The 23,083-nt window shown below is 39.7% G+C and overlaps 1 protein-coding gene across 1 annotated transcript in view; it reads left to right on the plus strand.

Moving 5' to 3' along the window:
* Positions 1-23,083, plus strand: part of arhgap39 (Rho GTPase activating protein 39) — a 271,265-nt gene that overhangs the window by 174,989 nt on the left and 73,193 nt on the right. The window contains exon 3 of the mRNA XM_049588027.1: positions 16,830-18,123. Coding sequence (XP_049443984.1) covers positions 16,830-18,123 — 1,294 coding nt within the window. The remainder of the gene's footprint in view (positions 1-16,829; positions 18,124-23,083) is intronic.

Here is a 23,083-nt window from a genome sequence, read left to right on the forward strand (position 1 = left end):
TCTGTGACAGATGGGAGCTTTTGACCTCCACACAGCTCTACCTCCCTGCACACACTAAGGATCCTATTAAAAGAGGAAGTGAGGGAGGGATGAATGGAGAGAAAGAGGGCAGAGAGAAGGAGAGGAGATCAGTATGAAGAAGAGAGGAGAGGATAGATTAAAGTGGCTCATTCACTCACAGTTTGTATGTTTGTCCTCCTTTTATATGCAGTGTCTGAATTAGTCAGGACATAAACATACTGTATAGTGAATACACACTGCAAGAACAACAGAGGACATCTAATATTGTGCAAAGACCTGTATACACATGCATAGTACACACACAGTAGATACGAGGGGTCTTTGTCTAAATCCATCATTTGAAGGTCATAGTTACTGAGTCTTGACTTGTAAAGATCAACTGTATAGGTGTTTTGCCCGAAAAGTGCCATTTACATCTGAAAATTCTGGGTTGTCCGTTTGGTGATCCTTTCTATTCTTGTAAATGCGATATCTCAAAAATGCCTTGAGGGAGTCTCTTCAAATTTGGTACAAACATTCACTTGGAGTCAAGAATAAACTGATTAGAATTTGGTAGTTGAAGATAAAAGATCAAGGTCACTGTGACCTAACAAAAATAGTTTTTGGACATAACTCAAGAATTCACTCGTAAGTGCTATATCGTAGGCAACTGGACTTGCTTGCATTTCTTGAAGATGTTTCGCCTCTCACCCAAGAAGCTTCTTCAGTTCTAAATGACTGGTACGAAGTTACAGGCTATAAACCATGTGTGGATGGGAACCTTTGCAGAGTCACAGGGGTCATGTGAGCTCTTAGTTTCAGAGTCATTAAGGTCACAATGTGAGTAGTTGACCCACCTGGCCACTATGTGAGTTGTTAGGGTCAGGTGGGACCAGGGTTGAATGGGTGTGAAGTCGTCTGGGGAAGGATCCCAAGACTGCATTGTAGGTGGGGGATAAGTAGTGTTGTAAGCCACCCCCTCTGTTTAACAATGGTCGTTCGAGCTTGATGGCTTCTTGATGGCTTCTTTTACTCCTCTTTCAGACCATCTTTCCTCCCTTCGTACCAGTCATTTAGAACTGAAGGAGCTTCTTGGATGAGAGGCAAAATGTCTTCAAGAAACGCAAGCAAGTCCAGTTGCCTGCGATATAGCACTTACGATTACCATGGCCTGGATGACTGAGAATCTTCACTGGCAATTCATACACTAATTATGACAAATTTCTCTAAAATGTATAATAGAACTGGACTGATTAGACTTTGGTGGTCAAAGATCACTGTGATCTCACAAAACATTTGTCCATAACTCAAGATTCAACAATTCATAAACTTCACAAAAATGTCTAATACATTAAATAATGAAATTATGACATTTTATATACAAAAGGTCAAAGGTCAGCTTCAATGTGACATTATGATGTTCTGCATAAAACACTTTTCTGGCCATTACTCAATGTCACTTCTCAGGAACAGAAGGGGAGATATTAGGTCAGATACTGAATTGGTGACTCTAATCTTGGGTGCCCACCTTGAAACTGTGCTGATTGTATAGCTTTTCTGTGCTGTCAGGGGGAAGATGTGTGAAGTATCCGTGATTTCACAGACTTGGATGTAAACTGTATGTACAACTTGACTGGTTCACGGAGTCATATAACCAAGAGGCGGTAATTCTAGTTCTGTCATCACTGGCCATGATGTCTGGAAAAATGGCAGCTGCAGGCTACCAGTCAGCTACACTGTGTCGTCTTTAGTGGTGGTTTCCCCTGTGGATGCACGCGACTAGGAAAGACAGTGAAAAAAATACAGGGAGAGTTAGTGATCCCGCTTTTGATTTCAATAATTCAGTTGAAAGCTCATTTCCATTAATTTCCGATGTAGAATCTAAATTGTGACACCCCCTGATACACACACACACACACACAAGCACAAATGGCTAAGGTAGCCTGATTTTGTTCGATTCATTGCCAGGGATATAAAAGATCTGTGGTAGAGCTTCTTATTGTACTGCTGGTGCTCAGCCTGTCAGTATACCTGAGACCTTGATGTGTTTGGACACTGCTGTTTACCTTACCTTTAATATTTTTGCAGCTGTTTTACTCAACCTAATTATATAACCTAATTTACATAGGCTGTCAGTTTAATTAAGGATACAGGCTTATCTCCTTAGATAGCCTCTGGAGTGGTTCTGTGTACGGTTGCAAATTGAAGGAATTTTCGTGGTGAAAACTTTCCAAGGGAATTAACAGGATTTAATGGGAATTCATTGGAAATATAGGGGTTATTTGCTCAGGTTGTATTTACCATGTTATAGGCAGATAGAAACAATCCTTTGACCATATCAGCAGACATAATCCATTTATTTTCAGCATAAATCCATTAAATTGTCAGATACATACAATGAGAAATGTGCCAGTGTGCTAAGTTAGCAAGACAGCAAGTTAACTAATGGGGAGAGATGATTTGAAAATGTAAACTGTGTGGATTGTGTGCGAACATAGGGTTTAAAGTGAGCAACCAATTTGTAAAGCCATTTTTTACAAAAATGAATGGAAATAGATCAGTTAAGGGAACTCCTCAATTATCCTGCATGGTAACAGCTACAGTAGCTAGCAAAAACTAGCAGATGGTGTCAACAAGTTATGAAGTGTGTACTTTGCTTAAGGCTAATGTTGGCAGGTTAACTGAAATACCATAAATAAATACAAAATATATTTACCCCAGAAAAATAATCAAAACTTAAATGTAATCATGTAGTGCTTTGGCTCACACAGTGCAGTGGTGTTGGCAGTTGGCAGTAGTATGGGCTACACATGTGATGACAGAATGCACTGTGCATGCAGAGGGTTATAATTTTACTGGATTCCTATTGAATAGGATGCTGGCAAAGTATCTCTATATGTGATTGAAGAGTGTGCTGCTGAATGCAGTGCATAGTGACAGTTTAATTAAATAGGCACACTTTTGACCAAAACATGCTGTAAGAATTAGTATTGTTATTTTTATGTGTATTGTCCCCCAAATAAGTTCACTGTTAAAATGCAAACTTTTCCCCAAATTTCTCAAACTTAACTTCCCTTGGAAAATTTCCTGAAATATTCTGAGAAGCTGTTCTTAATACATCATATGTGTTTCACTGAACAGCAGTGCAAGGAGCAGTGCTGGAGGGGGCATATTGTTCAGGTACTGTGAGATGAGACTCTAGTCCTTTTCAAAAGAGCAAAAGAGGTATGATGGGTGTGATATATAACACAATAGTGTTGGCCTCTAGTGTGACATATAAGATACTTGTCGGGCAGATATGGCAGTTGAACTCATCCTCTGCTTGGACGGTAAGGAGCTCCTGGACCTCATTGTCTCCCGAGTTTGCAGATATTTTCAGTTGCTTCTCTTCTTGGAGTTACCGGCTGACTGCTTCTAGCTGCTTTTTTGTATTTTCAGTTGGTAGATTGCATATGTCATCATGATACGTCATCAAAATGTCACACCTGTCCTGTCCTGCTAGTTGTCCCTTTTACACAGATGTCAATTTGGCGCTGATTTTACCCCGGCTGCCAGCTTAAAGGAGGAACAACTCTGTCCCCCCATTCCATGTTCATTCCCTTATATACAGAATAGCAAGGCAGAATAATGGTGCAACAGGCAGTGTAAGAGGAGCTAATGTAATACAGTTCAGGAAGTACAGTTTGATTAATAGATGGAGCAGTTGAAAGGCTTATCAGATGAACTTATACATTACTAAAAACCAAATCTTGGAAAGGGAGCTCAGTCCTTCCCAGCAAAACTTACACACCTGTTGGCCACGCTTTTATTTTCCAGTATAGCTGTTCTCTCTCAAAACATTCCACACTAAATGCACAAGCCAGTGGCAACAGTCATTAAACAAATGAGTCAACCTCCTGATATGACACCAAATGGTGCCATGGCTGTGGCACAAAGCTGCAATTCATTTGTAGTTTATCATTATAATGAGGTTGAGGTATCTCCAGCATGTTCAACACATAACTGCAAAACATCCAAGAAAGTATAATTATCAAGGCATATTCTGAACCAGTTTTCATTGTCAGATGAGCGTCTAAAACCCATAGGCGAAAAAAAAAAAAAACCAGCATCTGATCATATTTCAGTGCACCAAAAAGCCAAGTAAGTAGAGAGACCCTGTAATATGAAAGGCAAATTAATAAAATCTTTAAAAAAGTCCTGGAGTGCTTATGGAAATGTTTCATAATTGTGTCATTAGGCAAAGGAAGCACAGAGAACAAAGTTGGGCACAGAGAGGCAGGGACAGTCAGACAGGGTCACAGAGAGTCAAGTAAGTTTGTTAAGCTTGTGTTTATTAGTGTTATGAAAAAAGCACATTTGATTTAGACATAAAGTTATGTAGAGACGACAGTGTTGCTACTGTGTTGAATTGGGTGTAGGTAGTTATGAGAAAAAAGACACCCATATTTGATGTACATTGCCACTTACTAGTCATTCTTTCTAATGCAGGTTGAACATATTAAAAACCTTTATATAGGGGCTACTGTATTGATAAGGGACGCTGTTCTTAACATTATTATTACTTTTAATATAATTAATAAATACATTTGAGCATGCCGGTTCCATTTATATGTGTTACAACAGTAAATTTGACTGCAAGTTTGTTGGTCCCCCCGAAAAATTGCTCCGGCCCGGGCACATCAGCGGCGCGACACATCTGCAGTGCGAGTCCTGTAGCAGCTCGCCTCCCCTGTTAATCAATTACAGCGGCTCTTCTATTTTTGTCGTGCTACGCTCCCCTACGCGACCCTCCAGCAGATAAAAACTACGTGAAATAGTGTGCTAAATGAGCACAATGTGTTTTTAAATGAATAAACCATCATCAGAGGTGATATGTGATGATTTTTTTTCATGCATTTACCCATGTTTATCCGTGACATTGTGTAAATGTCCATGGCAGACATTTGAAAGCGAGTAGATGAAAAACAGTACAGTAGATTTGTAGATAACTCAAATATATGTAATAACTTAGGTGGACAATGCTTTAACTTACCCATTTCATGCAGCCTACATGCAGCCTCTCGGCTCAGCAAACGGTAAACAACCCCGCTGGCTTCTCTATGTGTCGCTTCCGTACGCCGTTAGTGGAGCCCAAATGAATACGCCGCGATGCTACGCTGACGTGACGCTTACGTTTGCAGCCAGTGGAGCCCGGCCGTTAGTGTAGCAGTCAGTTGGCTAGCTAGGTGTGTTGAGGTTTCAAAGAGGGTTTGAACTCTTTTCTCAAGCCTTGCAACTACTTCCATCACTTTGTGTGTCAACCAATTGCAACACAGTGAATGTTTGCCTTTATCCATTTTTATGATTCTCTTTATGCCTCCGCCCTGGCGACAGCTGTGGCCAGAGGCTTTCTATGTTTTCAGGCTGTCTATCCATCCGTCCATCCGTCAATCCCGTTCTCACAAATGCTATATCTCAAAAATGCTTTGAGGGATTTTTTTTTTCAAATTTGGCAGGTACGTCCACTTGGACTCAACAATGAACTGTTTGCTGTAGATTTTGGTAGTCACAGTTCACCATGACCTCATCTTTCTCATTCTTAGGAAAATTTGGAGGGAACTGCTTCAAATTTGGCACAAACGTCCACTTGGACTAAAGAATGAACTAATTAGAAATTTGGTGGTGATAGGTTAAGGTCACTGTGACCTTGGATCTATCTCATTTTTGTATAAGTGCTATCTCAAGAAGACCTCGAGGGAATTTCCTCAAATTTGGCACCATTATGGATGTGTTGTATGACTTTATTTGTTTCCAGCATACTAAGGCCTTAACTACTTACATTAGCTCCCTATTACTGGCTTACAACCAAAGAGGTAAAGAAAGCACTTTTGATGAACACCTAAAAAATGCATTATGAAAGCCATGACTCCTGCTGATAGTTTTATTTGAATTCACAAATATGTGAGACTACAATGGCATGATTAGCATTAATGACTTGTTGTAGGGATGTAAGACATACAGGCCATCAATGGCTCTGGTGGCCGAGAGTCAAGGCACCATCTCAGGAAAGGTTTATTACCTGTACTGTGAAAGGGAATTATTCGTGGATGGTCCAAGAAACTGGCCTTGAAGCCACTTTTGTCCTCAAATCTTTGATCCTTGGAGCATGCAGGGTTGTGTGTGTGTGTGTGTGTGTGTGTGTGTGTGGTGAAGAGGCCTGGTGGCACAGCTGCAGACTGTCAGTACAGATGGCTGAGAGATCTGCTCTCACGCATCCCTTATTGGATCTGGTTAAATGTGAAGTGTCTACCAACTCTTTCAGCATCTCTCTCTCTCTCTCTCTCTCTCTCTCTCTCACTCACACACACACACACACACCACACACACACACAAAATAGCAGCAGTGGAGTCACAGTTACCATGTGGTCTGCACCACGTGTAAACTGATACACACAAACCCTTTTCAGATTGTGTGCCAAGTGTTAGACTATGAAATGTTAAAAAGTGCAAACGACACGGTTTTGTTTTTTACAGCTGGTAATTTTTATTTCTCACTATGCAGAACAAGAGGGATAAACAACAATTCAATGCATCAGTAACAGCTATAAAGCCATTTTTGAGCAAATAGTGGCTTAATTCTAAGAACATCTATAGCAAATTAAAGCTGCAAGTGACATTCATCGGGGTCCAAGCAGATTGCAAGCATTTTTGCATGTTTCTTTTTTAATTTACAAGAGACAAAACATTTGATGTTGTGTTCAGAGAAAATGTGTTTTGTTTTTTCCTTGAAAATGCCAAGATTCAGACCACCTGCAGGCGCTGCTTAGATCCCTAAAACCTAATAAGTCGCCAGGACCCACAGGTGGTCATCGATAAATTAAGTTTTTTGACAAATTGTAGTGTTAAACTTGTGTTTGATGTATTATGGTTCTAATTATGGTTATATTCATCTATGTTGAAAATGTTTCTAAAAATGAATCATTCAATTCCAAATCTTAAAACTTTACCATTTACTAATACAATTTACAAAACCATAGATTGTCTATGTATCTTTATGCCAAGTCCATGTACAGAACATACAAATATGACATCTGGAGATGAGTATAGAGAACACCAAAATCACCTACCCAGTATCAAGTGGGCCTAATACTAATATAATATGATGTGATATTATGTGAAATTAAAAAAAATAATAATAATTTGCTTCAGTTTAACTTTAATAGTTCAACATTTCATGAAATAAATTGTCTATTTTTGTTTTTCTTTCACTTATTAATACTATAAACAAAGTGGGATCTCATTGTCTTGCACAATATATATGACATTTACAGTAGGAAAATGGCTGGCGCCATTAATAATCTTTCTTTTTATACACAGCGCGTCCACTGGACAGTCAAACATCATCGAGTCATCATCGACATGAGTGAATGCAATGTTGATCAGGGCACAATCACATTATCACAACAAGGCGCGTCCCCTGCATGGTAAAACATCATTATTGACATGAGTGAATACAGTATCTGCTGTCACAGCAGACATTGCAACAGAAAATAACAGGGATGTCTGTAGTAATATCCTTCATATACATGAATTTGGGTGCATTTATGAATCTCAAAATGTAAGGTTATTGTCTACCAGTGGTCCTCGGAAACTCTGTGCTGTGCCAACAACATCGCCACCTCAGGGCACAGAGCAGAGAGCGGGGGATGACAGCGGGCACGCCGGTGTCAGATCTGTGCAGAGCACTGGAGCAAAAACACCGACATATCATGGACAGTATAACACTAACATCCAAAACACATGTTTCACTCTCAATGTTTTTTTTGTGAAATGAGAAATACTTTTAAAATAAGTAAAGTCACCCAATGACAATGATTTCAACATGGTTTTAATGTTCACAATGTGGCCTCTGGGGAAAGTAACAGTGCATGCCGAGGATGCATTGCTAGTAAGTGTATTGTGTCCCTTGTTTTTAATGCATCAGGGATACAGGACGCGTACCTAGCAACATCACCACATGTAGCACAAAATAAGATCCCATTTAAGGCCTGCTAGACTAACACATTCAACGTTCTTACACAAAATACAAGTCAGTGAATCGGTTTAAATTGCCACAGCATACCTGACCTTGAAGGCTGATGGAGGTGCTGTACAAATATTCAGTGGTGGTAGCTTACAGTCCAGTGGCACAGCTGTAGTTTCACCCCCCATGTCCCTCACACTGTGCCCACCAGTGGTCACATGCCGTATTGTCTTGGTACAGCATTAACCTGGGTGGTGACATCTCCTGAGCATCACAATTTTGTCATGATCATTATTATTAGGTCTACAAGCGCTATGCTTTTTCTTGTAGTTAATATTTTACACACGGTACAGTCGAAATTTTCATGACTGACAACATATCAGTACATACAAATGTAATTTTAATTGTCTAATCAATTAACTCTCTGTTGATTACTCAATCAACTAATCATTAAGATATTACTTAGGACTGCTGCTCTAATTCTGGATTTTATAGACACTATAGACATATATTTTTGTCAAAGAATCAGTGACGTATTGAGTATTTTGAGTATCTTGCCTTCCTCCTTATTGTGGCTGCAATGAGAGTTGATGTGTTATGTAAGTCATAACAAATAACCACAGGATATTGTTTAGCTTTGTTTTCTTCCTCCTGAGTCACTGTCTGTATTTTCAGTTAGTCTGTGCACAACATTTAGAAGGCTGTGAAATCTGAATGTTGTTTGAGTGCTTGTCCTTTGATTGTCTTTATTTGTGAATAATGGAATTACACATTCTTTGGTTCATTTTATTGAAAGAACAGATATAGGTTTACTCATAATACTACAATATTCAACTTCAATGTTCAACACTGTACTGTCTTGTATGACTTTAATGACATAAATACAACCTAAAAAAGAGAAAAGTCGAAACAAAAGTACCGGTTTAAATATTTAAAGACACACTGATTAATACAAAAGTACCTGTTTACTAGATACATACAACATACAACAAAAGTAATAAATAGTCCAATCAGCAAAAAAAGGAGAAAACGCCACCATTGCAACTTGTGGGAGAAATGTACAAATGATAACAAAACATCTTTTTTTTTAGTCCCTTCCACAGCACCCACCACCCCTCGTCCCCTCCGCCCCACTGACCAGTAGAACAAACAACACATACATATACACATACACATACAGATACACACATTTATACATACTAATACATATATATATATATATATACACACACACACACACACATATATATATATATACATATAAATAAAATAATAACATTACTCACATAACATACACATACATGTGGGTAAATATAAATGGATTCCTCCTTATGAAGATATTATAGTATTTAAAGTATCTATGTTTACCGTGCAGGCCTTGATTGTATCTGAAGTAACTCCATTCAGTTTAGCAGAGGACAGCTCCATTGCTAGGATATCCAGTACAATAGCTATCCACTGATCCATTGGGAGAGCATGAGGGTGTTGCCATCTCAAAGCGAGCATCTTTTTAGCTGCAGCACAACCTGCCAGCCAGAGATGCCACTGATTGATTGTCATATTAAATGTAGTGCCATCATTTAATAGCATAAGTTCTGGGGTGCAAGCTAATTGGATTTGGGTTGCTTTGTATAAGAAAGTTATATCTGTCCAGAATTTCTCAACAGGCAGCCAATCCCACATTATGCAAAGATATGTCCCCTGATGCTGTAAATAGCAGAGACTGCAGTTTAGGGAAGTTGTCTTCCTCATAACATATGCTTTTTTTGGAGTCAAATAAAACCGATGTATGAATTTATTGTTGATTATTTGATGATTTGAATTGCAGGATGCTACAACTAAATTTTTCCATACTCTTGTCCAATTTATAGCTTGCACTACATTTGAAATATCTCAATTCGAAGATTGTGTTACTCCTAAGGTTGTTGGGGATTTTTCTAATAATGATAATTGATAACAGACATGTCCTTTTGGGAGTAAATGCAATTTTCTGACAAACATCATTAGTGGATAATCTGGAAGGTGAGTATTCCAAGGGACCTCATAGGCCCACACAGTGGATGCAAGTTGTATGTATATGTATACATATATATATATGAACTTCCTGTTCTGCCCCCTGTTTTAAAGGCAACATTATGAAATAGTGGTGTGTGATAATGCCATTTTATTGGCCATTTATTTAGTTTTTCAAAGTGTCACCAAATTGAGATAGAATTTGCAGTGATTGGACCATATTTCTGTCTACATTGTTTCAAAGAAGCCCAGTAAAAACAATATCCTGTAAAGGCATTGGTGCTACTTTATTTCTTTCAACGTTTACCCAGGGGGTCGTCGACCTGAGGCAGAACCAGTTCAACAACGAGCAAAAATGTAGGGACTGAAAATATAACTTAAAATTTGAAAGAGAGAAAGCACCTGATTCTGTCTTTCTTTCTTTGGAGATGTATTGGTTTTATTCTCGCTCTTTTACCTTTCCATATATATTTTGATATTATACCATGTACTTTATCCCAATAACCAGGATGGAGCACTGAAGTAAGAACATTTATCCTTGGAAGTACATTCATTTTAATTAGAGATATCCTGCCTGACAAAGCTTTCTCCGCTGTAGCATATATATCTACCCCTAAATATCTAAAATGAGAAACAATAGGTATATTGAAATGAATGCTTTAATCTTTAGCAGCTGAGTTAAGAGGGAGACGAGATGATTTCTTCCAATTTACTTTGTAGCTGGAAATATGACTGAAGTCTTCTATAATACCTAAAATATTTGGGAGGGAGTGTGTAACGTCCTCAAAAAATAAAAGTATGTCTTCTGCATACAAGGCTACAGAGTGTTCTGTTGAACTGTGAAATTACTGATTGTCTTATGGCCTGAGCCAGCAGTTCTAATGAAAGCCTAAAAATTAAAGGGCTAAGTGGGTCCCCTTGCCTACTGCTCCTTGTAATTTTAAAGGGAGTAGAACAAATGTTACCTGTAATTACCAATTCTATGAATTGGCATAAAATGTTTTTATCATTCTAATGAAGTTTTTACCTAATTACCTGTTTAACGCTATCCATAGATAGGACCATTCTAGGCGGTCAAACATGAATGAACTCGTTTTGGTAACACTATTTCTTACCGGGATGCTAATACTTTGGAAAACAGTTTAATATCTGAATTTATTAATGATATAGGTAGATAATGAAAGCATTGGGTAGGATCTGTATCCTTTTTATGTCATAATAATATTAAAGCAGTATTGGCATCTCTCCCAAATGCTCCTACTTTAATGCTGTATTTATCATAGCAAGGAGTGGTGGACCTAAATCACTTCAAAATGTCGAATATACTTCTGGAGGTATGCCATCCAGGCCAGGTGACTTACCCTTCTTCATTGTATTTAAAGCAGTTCGGAGTTCAGTTAACGACAGAGGAGCATTCAGAGCCTGACCATCTTGTAATATTCTAACCTGAAAGCAGATCTCCTCTCTCTAATAGTATTGTATCTATATCCGCTGAGTGATCATTTGAGGTCGGTTAGCTTGCAAACAGGCAGCTAGTTCTGTTACCATTTATGTAGTGATTAGCCCTTGATTTGTTAATGGTGAATTCTGGCTTTTGTAAAAGTATTGTATTTAATTCTGATTTAAGTTTAATTAATGATATTGCACGTGTCAGAATGCTTTGCTTTATTAACTTCTGATTCATAAGATGTTATAAAATTCCTAATATAGCCTTGTATCGCATCCCACACAATCTGAGGATCATCAACACAGTCTTTATTTATAGAGATAAACTCTTTTAATCTCATTTTAAGTTGGTGACAGAAAGCATCATCCTGCTGCACAGAAAGATTAAAACCCTGGCCCTTCTTGGTTGATTCTCAACTTCAACTTGGCAGCAGTAAGCATAGTGGTCTGAAAGGCTCGTATGTTTGATTTGTATTTTAATTAGAGATGGAATAAGTTGTGGTTGATGTAAAAATAAAATCAATTCTTGAAAACATTTTATGTCTGTTAGAATAAAATGTAAATTCTCTGGCTTTTGGGTTGTGGATTCACCTAGCATCATTGAGATCAAAACTGGAAATAAGATGCTACAGTGCTCTAGTAGCTTTTGGACTGGAATTTGTCTTGCTTGTTTTATCTAATGAACAGTCAAGCACTGTATACATGTCTGTCCCAAAAATCAGTTGGAATTCAGAAAGCTCTGCGAAAACCCCACTGAATGAATCAAAAAAGGTTTTGATCAAATATAGTTGGAGCATAAATACAGAGAAAAGCCATTTTCTTTCTATCATAAAAACACTTCATGAAAGTAATTCTACCGTCATAACCCTCACCATTAGCCAGAATGATTATTTATTATGATCATTAAATATAATTGTTTTTTATGGATTATTACTACAACCCCTTTAGTTTAATTTGTTGCAGATGAAAAAGCTATTGGTTTATATAGATGGTTTTCCAACTTAGATTTGGTCACTTCCCCCCACCCCTTCCTGATTTTTCCAAAACTCCAACACCCGCCTGTCCCTTCGGAAATTTGTTTTGGTCCCAGTCTGCAACAGCTGTAAGCCCAAACATGTAGTAAATCCACATACTTGGGGTCTAGACATATTTTAATTTGTCAATTTTTACAGGAGTCAGTTTTTCTAGTTTCGTCTATAGTTGCATGGCTGGTTAAGTTCATGTTCTTAGTGATTTGTGACAAATGGATTGACAATAATGGGATATGCAGTGGAATGAAGTAATTTTATCAACATTGAGATTCTCACCTTCTTTTACGTATACTATGCTACATACGGGGCAGCTATTTCTCAGGAGGTAGAGTCAGTATCTTCACATTACAATAGAGAAAAGGTATTTATTGTTAGTGGACTTTGAAAACACATGTTAACATGTTAGTCCGACTGAAATCGTACAAAATCCAATTTCTCAAAGTCAGACTAACGCACCCAGATATTGTGATTCAGAGTCAAATTACTCCTGCATGTATACAGTCAATCGGACCCAAACTGACTAAGGCGCTCTGCACATGCTCCACAGTTTCCAGCCTGGGCTTTGACCTGGAAGAGGAATAGCATTAAATTCGTATCAGAAGAAGAAGCTGGTAACAACAGGGTGAAATCTTCATCCAGCGTGCATCTCATCTGTACAAAAAGTAAAGCGTATGGCACGTATGAAATGTACAGAGCTGTAATATTGTCCACTGTGGTACCAGTTTGCCACTAGCTAACCGTAACTTGCTTGTCGATTGTTTGGTCTGTGATGTAATAGGTCAACCGGAAAAAAGGTCCAATACTAACAAGCTGGAAGGGGGCATACCACCTATCATAGCGGAGTCAGACATACTTGGGTCAATAAATCGATTCCCCTCCCATGCTTGTTTACTGGGACAAGGATAGTAGTCCAATTAAATGGCCTAGTCTAGCTATAGCCATAGCTTCACTCAACTGTACATGTAACGTACTGAGTGTGTCGTTACAATTGGCAGTTTGATTCTTGGCTCCTCCAGTCTGCATGTCATAGTGTCAAGATACAAATACAATGGATGTATGAAAGCTTGTGAAAGTTTAACTGATGAGGCATTTTGGTCACATGATGTCGCATCTTGTATCGTTGCTTCACCACCAGTGTATGAATGTGTGTGAATGGGTGAATGTGGCATGTACTGTAAAAACGCTTTGAGTGGTTGGAAGACTAGAGAGGTGCGTTACAAATGCGAGTCCATTTACATACCGAACTTACACTCATTCTGCATGAAAGAATCAAGAGAAAAAAAGCAGCTAACAGCTTCTCTTTAGAATTGAATCAGAATAGATAGAATTAAAGGGTAACTGTAGCCAGACATGAAAATAGGTGACAGTAGTTGTATTCTCTCCTGAATTATAATACTGATACAATCAACATTAGCACACTTTTGGCTACTGTGGGATTTGTTGGTACCTTTGAGAAATATCTCAGTCACTGACAGCTGACTGAGCAACAGAAATTAGTTTCTAGGTGAAGAAAAATGAGAAGAAGAGGAATCTGCAGGTTGACGCTGCAGTAATGGAGACAAATGGGGACAGACTGGAAATGTGTCAACTGATTTGAAGGTCAAATGATTGTGAATAATTAATAACAATTCAGGATAGGGAGAGAAAGAACAACGTTCAGTGTGTAGCAATGACTAGAAGACAGAATGAAAATGTTGGCAGATAGAAATGGAGAATGGATAGACATGTGATGGACAAAGAGAAGCCTGAGAAGCAGAGAAGTGGATGGGCTGAGGAAAGTGGGGTAGAGCATGAGTCTGGAGCATGTTGCAATAGATGCCAACACAGCCCCTCCAATGCTTAATCCTGCCCTCTTTGTTTCCCTCCCTCTTAAACACATGCATATTAGGATCCACAAATACACAAACACTCACACTGCCACTATTGAGCCCCGGCCCTGGGGATCAACGCGTGGAAGTATTTGGAAACGGATTGTGGCCATGCCAGAATCGATGTCACACTTGCCTCCCACTTGGCCAGTTCACTTCTTGTTCCTCATCCCACACCGCTCTTTCTCCTCCATCCTGTTGTCTGACAAACAAGCTGAATGTAAGGGCCCACTCCCTGAGAGGAATGACTGAGTGAAAGTGTTTTTTTCTCTGTTCGTTGTTGTGGTAAAAAGTCTGGCCACACGGACCTGTCAGTGCATGTGAATCCCTGCGAGTGCATCCCACTGGCTAGCTCATCACTTTGCTGTTAGCACTGTTAGCTGCTAACTGTCAGCTCAGCCACCTTCATGTTGAGAACTGTGTGCAGACAAGCTCCGAGTCATTGATTTTATCTAAATGTTGTATAGTGCTACTTCAGAAATGCTGTTTGAATTTTGTCCAAACTGGCCAAGACTAGTCAAGTCTCTATACTGACCTGAGAGCAACTTGACCTTCATAATTTTTTAGTTTTGATGGATGTGTTTATTAGGACTACCAATAATATATAAGGAAATCTTTGTGCACATTACATGAGAAAATTGAACATTTTCATTTTCAAATTCAATTATCATTTTCATCTTTAAAATAAAATAAAAATAATAAAAAATACAGTATATAACCACAGGCAAAAGAAAACTAAAATTGACCATGATAAAGGTTCATCCAGAATTTAAATTGAAGTCCTGTCTGCAATTTAAATTTTAAAGTAAATGTTGTCTTTCAATTTAAAAAAAAGGAAAAAAGAAAAGTTAATTTCACATTTAATGTGTCTTTTGTGTGACATTGCAGTCTGATTGTGATGGCCACAGACACACATGGTAATGTTTTCCCATTTCAAACTCTTTGAAGTCATTAGTTTGTCATCTACACAGGTTAATTTCATTTGTGGTCAACCATATCTGAACAGTTAACATCACCCAGTTGGTTTGATTTAGAAACTGTTTATTTGCATTCTAGCATTGTACAGTAGGGTTACATAGGCAAATTGTTTAATATTATCTGTTTGTTTGTCTTTGGTTACCCCAAATGGACAGCAACTACTTGGTTTGGCCAAGCCACTATATATGTTCCCTCATGTGTCATTTTGACTGGTCAGTTTTAACACCTTGTTTAGTTATTATAATAATTAGTACAGTTCTTATGTTCACCTATTTTATTGGCCTAGTTATTATTTTCTTAGTTTGTAATTTTTCATGCTTTTTTTTGGGGTCTCTCTCCTCAACGACATTAAAACATGAGGAGTCACATAGGTAGTTTGTTAAGAATGAAAGAAGAGAGCTTTAGAGAGAGGTTCAAACCCAGCCCACTTTCACATCTTCTCTCATCTAACCGATGACTGTATAAAGTTGGTGTGGTTGTTAGATTTCCTGAAGTCCTGAATTGTATTTCATTGGCTGAGCAGTTCCAGTAGACACATGCGCACACCATTGCAGACCCTTGCATTATCTCCACACTGGTGATAGCTGTGGTGGAGGCATTATGTGTTTTTTGGGGTTTCTGCCTCTATATAAGTCTGTTTGACGTAGACATATATATATGTCCCAGTGTTATGAAGATGATATCTCAAATTTGGCACAAACGTGCACTTGGACTCAACGATGAACTGATTAGATTTTGGTGGTCATAGGTTAAAGGTAAAGGTCACTGTGATCTCATCCATCTTATTATTGTGAATTTGACATCTCAAAAACACTGAGGGAAACTGAGGGAATTTCTTGAAATTCAGCACAGATGTCCAATTGGACTCCCAGATGAACTGATTACAATTTGGTGGTCAGAGGTCGCTGGGACCTCAGAAAATATGGTTTTGGTCATAACTCAAGAATTCATAGACTTATTATGAAAAACTTTCACACAAACGTCTAACTGGATAAATGATGAAGTGATGACATTTTATATCCAAAAGGTCAAAGGTCAGCTTCACTGTGACATCATAATGTTCTGCAAAACATTTGGTCAGATACTGAATTGGTGACACTAATCTTGAAACTGTGCTGACTGTGTAGATCTTCTGTGTGTAAAGCAGTCAAGTGTCTCTGACATTTTACATCCATGTCTGTGAAAACATGGATGTAAAACGTCAGAGACACTTGACTGGTTCATAGAGGCATACAAATGTGAAACGGTAACTCTAGTTTTAAATGCAGTCTAAACTAGAACAAAATGATATTCTGGCAAAAAGTTGAGGCCATGTAGATGATTATTACAATTGGCACAAAGGATATGATAATAAAATAGCTTCTTCAAAGTGTTACAAGGTCCCATTGTGTGAATGCGATAGACAGCACTTAGTCTGCTGCCTGACCATTAATTAAATCTTCTGTCTTCCTCTCCTCTCCTCTCCTATCCTATCCTATCCTATCCTATCAGGACTTCACCCTTTAGGTGGAACACTGGTACAAAGGAGCGAATGCTAATCAAGGTGACGGACAGAGAGCCCAGCTTCTTGGCCCACCAGGGAAATGGTTATTCCCCTTGTGACCCCCCCACCCCTGGTCCCCCCTCTGGAGGGGGTACCACCTCACGAACCCGCCGTTCCTCTGGAGGAAACCCACCTCAAGAACCCGATGGCTCCCCCGTTCTCTATTCCGACCGCCGTCAGTCTCCCTTTCTGAAGAGGGCTGAGCTGGGCAGCACCGGTACCCACCGCCGCTCCTCAGCTGACTCCCAGCCTCCCTCGCCTCGCTATGCCTATGAACCCCCACTTTATGAGGAGCCTCCGTCAGAGTACCAGCCCCCTCCCATCTATGAGGAGCCCCCCACTGACATGCATCTCTCTGACTCCTCCTCCTTCTACGGCACTGGCAAGTCACCTGCTCGTAAGTCTTCAGCCCCCCTCTATCACTCTCCCAAGCAGGGCCAGTCACCTTATGGCCAGCTGGTTCTGACCAGGCAGAAGTGTCCAGAAAAGACCCAGAGTCTAGAGTACAGTCCTGTGGGGAAGGAGTACGTCAAGCAGCTGGTGTACGTGGAGCAGTCGTCTTCTAGCCCTCGCTTCAAGACAGCTGACCGCTTGCTGCGTTATGGCACTACAGGGGGCTATGGTGGCTCATATGGGGGATCCTACACTCTGCAGCACAGCCAGTCTCTAATCAGGGACCCCCGCCTACTGCTGGACTACAGTGGGGAGGGTGGAGAGGGAGGCCAGAGGTTGCTTTATGAAGACTCCATATCCTGGACATCCAGTCAGACCCACTCCCTCTCCTCTTCCTCTACAAGTGGTCCTGGGGCTTTCTCTCCCGGAGGTAACCGCAAACGGAAGAGCCGCAAGCCGTCTCTCCCCCAGGAACTCGCACGCTGTGGAGGGCAAGAGGGGGAGCTGGCAGGCACAGCATCCGAGGCGATGCTGGCCCAGGCCAGGCTGGCGTGGGAGGCCCAGCAGGTGATGAAACAGAGGAGCAGTTGGGACTCTGGACAGGGCGGGGGGGCTGCCCAGAGTGGCGGCTCCAAAGATGGCTATGAGAGTGACGGGGCGGTGCCTCTGCCACTACCGGGACCAGTGGTGAGGGCGTTCAGTGAGGATGAGGCGCTGGCGCAGAGTGATGGCCACCACTGGAAACGCAGCACCTTTGATCGGCTGGGCTTCCCCCAGGCCCTGCTGGAGAAAAGCCTCTCTGTCCAGACCAACCTGGCCTCCCCTGAGCCTTATCTCCACCCCTCACAGGTACTGCTGCATGCTAGGAGTCTGTTTACAGGAGTAAAGGATAATTCTTCTGTCTTACAACTTTGATCTTATTTTCATAGTTTAGTCATTATTTCTGTGAGTTTACAACCTGTCTGACTGGCCATTTCTTTACCCCTACTTAGTTGTGTCACCATGTTCCCATATCTCAGCTATTTTTCCCCATGTCCACCAGTGTTTTTTTTCCAGCTGAAAACATAAGGTGCTCCTCACTGGAGAGTGCTTTGGAAGCGCAGTGTTATTTCAGTTGAGATGCTTTGGTTGCGTCTGGTTGCTGTGATATGGAATATCCACGGAAGTAAATATGTCGGCACAAGTCAGAGTGCCTGCTCTAGGTGAGGGGAAGGCTGAAGCATGCAGGGAGAGAGGACAGCCTGCCGGTCTGTGTGGGTTCATGAGAGAAAACATATGGTATATACAGTATGTTAACACATTTCTTCTCCATTGTTGTTGTTGTTATTCAGCCCTTGTATGTGTAAGATGTAACAGTTTGTCTTTCGAAAATTGAACATTTTTCAACTCTTGATGTTCAGAAAAAAACAGCGTTTGTAGGGTAGTAATTTCATGGAGCTACCATTGCAAAGAATTTTAGAAATACGAATACGAAAAATGTTAATATTCCAGATTTAAAAAAAGCACAAAACTATGAAAATAAGAACCAAGCATTTTATGAAATGATTTCAGCTCTCTGGATACTTAGTTGCTGTCTTAGTGTCTCTCTTAAAAAGAAAAGAAAACAAATTTAATTACTCCTTATGCAAAAATATGGTAATACATATAACTTTCTAACAATTAAAAGATTATTAGAGATCCAGTGTGATAAAAATCAAAACTTGTGACATAGTTTTAAACATAGTGTAGAGCAGATGTAAATTCTACAACACTATGATGTTGGCCCACCCTAGTGGAAAGCCATGGATGTTTCATGTAATGCTGCAGAGCCTTAGATTGTCTTATATAACCGTGACACTGCTGACTGGTCCAGTGAGACACTATCAGTGCACCCACAGTACACACACACACACACACACACACACACACACACACAAATATATATACACACACCTAGAAAAGTAAAACAAAAGATGATCTGATCATCTAGCCCATACCAGTGACGGGAGGAATCTGTAATTAGCAATAGCTCCATATTCCTCTGGAGGATGTAGTTCTTTTATGTAGAACATCCCCGCACAGTGTGTCGCCTACACATCATGACATGAACATCCAGTGCTGGAAATGCTTCACACTCCTTTTATATCACATGAGGTGTATGAGCAAATGGTGGCCAGTTGTCATGGAAATGCAGATGCTTAGACTTAAAGTGCTTAGTAAAAATGGAGGTGTCACATTCCCATGGCAACTGGGAAAACTATGAAATATTATGATTGAAAGCTCCAGAACAGTCACTAAATGGACCCTGAGATCCATTTAGTGGCTCGTTTTGTCAACTGTCCATATCTTTTTGTCTTGACCAGTTTTTAGCGAAGAATTGTTCCACCTTAATAGAACGAATTTCCACCATCTCTGCAGCAAATACATTACATTTCCCACAGTTTCACAATGAAAACCTCTCATTGGTTTGACATGTATTAAGAATTCCTGAGTGCAGAGCCGTTGTCTCTTATGCGTGTATTGGGCATAAAATATTGTCGGGACAGATGTTAAGCTCAAGGCAGCCCAGCACTAAAATTATCAGCCTCTCCTCCATATTTTTCACAGACTGATACTTATGGAAGTATTTATTTGTTCTTTTGACATGACATGTGGTGTGCACTGCTGCATTCCAAAAGTTGAACTCTGTTTATCTCATAGCACAGCCATTGCGACCTGAGAAGAAGGCGCTTCAAATTGCTTAGGCATTGCTCTGGCTTTTGAGCATGCCTGCTGCGCATCTACATTGAAAACAGTGGATTTGAAGGTGCAAAAAACACGCCATGTGTGCGGGCCACAAAGCTTTAAGGTAAAGAAGCAGCAGCAACAAAAGTTTTGCAACGTTCAGAGTTTTTGTTACCAAATGATGTTGGTTTATTGCACTGTACCTTTTTATTCTAATTCAAGCAGTGAATGCGGGAATCAAATGAGTCTGTGAGTGGCTCACCAAAGGAACACTGAAATATGTCTTCATTGGTTGACTCTGAAGATGCAGCTATGTTAACTAGGGGTGTAAATCATCAGTTTCATCACAATACGATATTATATCGATTATTTGGACAACGATACGATATTTTCCGATATTGCGAAGCCTGCCATGATACGATTTTGATTTGATATGATTCAGGGGTCTGCAATGGATATTAAGCAATATTAAATGCCCATTTAACACAGTCTGTTACAGAAGACGCTGCCACCCCTTTCTTTTTTACTTTTGGCCATAAAAGATAAAAACAACACATAAATAATAAGTACAGTAAATTTCACTTTAAACTGACTCCATTAACACAAATAAAAAAGCAAATTGGATAAGTAAAGTGAGTTAGTAAAGCTTAATTTATATAGCACCTTTCAAGACCATGGTCACAAAGTGCTGTACAATAGAAATAAAACATAGTACAATACAATATTACACAGCAAACAAGGACAAGATATGCCTGGAATGCACCAAATAAACGGTTCAAATATATACACATGTAACACAGGAAAGATTATGTAATCACACCATAGGCACCGCATCTAAAAAGGCAACAGAAAAAAGGTGGGTTTTAAGGCGTTTTTTAAAACTCTCAACAGAGGTGGAGTTTTTTACTGTGGTGTGAAGTTTGTTCCATAATTTTGGGGCCACCACAGAAAAGGCATTAGTCCAGGGGACAGTAAGAAGCCCTGCATGGGATGATCTAAGGGGTCTCAGGTGTGTGAGGACTGAGCAGATCACTAATATAGCTGGGAGCCAGGTCATGTAGAGCCTTGTAGGTAATTACAAGTATTTTAAAATCAATTCTAAATTTAACGGGTAACCAGTGCAGAGTGGCCAGGATGGGAGTTATGTGAGAGCAGCATGAGGACTTGGTGAGAACCCTCGCAGCAGCATTTTGCACTACTTGTAATCGGTTCAGAGAAGTTTGGGAGAAGCAAGTAAATAAGGAATTACAGTAATCTAGATGGATTACGTTAACCTTCAGGTCTTTCTGTCAGAGAGACTGCCCTGGAAGAAATCTTTTCATTTTAACCCAAGCCATCAACTTTTTCATAAAACTTCAGGAATATCTGGCTTAAAGCCCAAAAGGCAAACTTCTCCGAACAGCCATAAAACACAGATTAACAACAAGATCATTCAACAAAAGTATAACATTCAGCTCAGTAATAACTGTCAAGGTTCATGGACGAAACAATTGTTTTTTGCTAATCAAACATTATTATCTTAAGCATGTTTACATTGCATAAATTAGCCTTGTGACTAGCAGACATTTTTCCTCTACTCACAGCTTACTAAACTACATGTAACGTTATTAATTTTCTTACTCAACGGTGGTTAAAGTCACTGCATCTCCTGACAGAACAGCTTGGTTGTATTTCAGCCTGCATGCACGTTTTTTCAGCTGAACAGTGTTAAAAGAGAGCAGCTAATGTTACTGTAGTGAGAATTAAGCAGAGTGAGACCCTTGGCAGGTAATTTTACGTCCTGTTTGATCTCGTAACATCATTGTTTGCATACGCCATATGCTCTGTCTGTTGTCCTGTATTTTCTCCGAAATCCAAAATATTTCCACTCTGCTGATTTATTCCAGAGTAAATGATGTTATCCTCATCGTCTTTCTCTTGGCTGCTTGCCATCTGCCTGCCGCTGTATGACGGTGACACAGATTTTCAAAATAAAAGCCTATGCTAAAGTTGACTATATGGATACGTGTTTTCACTTTGCATCGATGTGATTGGATCGTTGATCATTAAATCGATATATCGATCCAGATCGATGGATTGTTACACCCCTAATGTTAACTTGGAAGTCATAGCACTGATTAAACTAGTTACAAATTGTCTGTCTGTGCCAGAACTCTGTGATGTGATGATCACTTTCAGTCAGAGTGAGAGGAATGTGAATTTGTCTAAAACACAACCAACCTGTATTTATATGCAAAGAGATGGATGGACAGTGTATTTGGAGTGTGATGTAAAGAGACAGACGATGAAATGAACACATAAGCACTGGTTGGTCTGACATGTGCCTTTATCTGAACCCTCAAAGGCCCTTAGGACACAAGAGGGCTGGGAAGCACTTAGCTAGGAGGAAAATAGGCTGTCGCTCCTCTCTGTCCATCTACTCCGCCTGTTGAGGAGAAAGACCAGCGTGGACAGTTTTATTCAGCAACAGAAAAGGACTAAGGATATTTGAATAGTTGTTATGTAAAATCACATTCGCCAATATAGAAACTTTACTTCTGTAAACCACAAGCGAGGTTGTGAGGGAGAAAAATCTGAATGTGACATTTATTCCAGAGAAATCTCAAATGCATCGGACAAAAAGTGAATGCAATACAAGAATATAAAGTGAACAGTACTGCATTTGTTAAATATTTCAACAGTTTTAATATATGCTTAATTACTTTCTTTATGAAAGTGAGATGTTCACATTGATCTGTGGTAAGTATAGAGCTGGAGTCAGGATGGGATTAGCCGTAGCTTAGCGTAAAGACTGGGAGCAGGGGAAACAGTTACCTCATAGTCGTGTTAAAGGGAAATTTCGGTTTATTTCAACCCGTCTCCTATCGTCCTAAATTTGTTTCAAGTGACATACAGAAAACGACATGTAAACGTGTTGTCTTACCTTACCGGTGTGCTGCCATGTTTGTTTACCCCTTTAGCTCTGCTTTCCAAAGCGTGTACTTTGCCCGTTCACTTACGTTTTACCAGGTCTGACGTTACGGCTATATCTAGGCTAACAGCTAATATGCTAACTATTATTTCTATGTCACTAGTCACTTGAAACAAATTTAGGACAATAGGAGAC

This window comes from Epinephelus fuscoguttatus, linkage group LG10 (genome assembly GCF_011397635.1).
Source record: "Epinephelus fuscoguttatus linkage group LG10, E.fuscoguttatus.final_Chr_v1".
Classification (NCBI taxonomy): Eukaryota; Metazoa; Chordata; class Actinopteri; order Perciformes; family Serranidae; genus Epinephelus; species Epinephelus fuscoguttatus.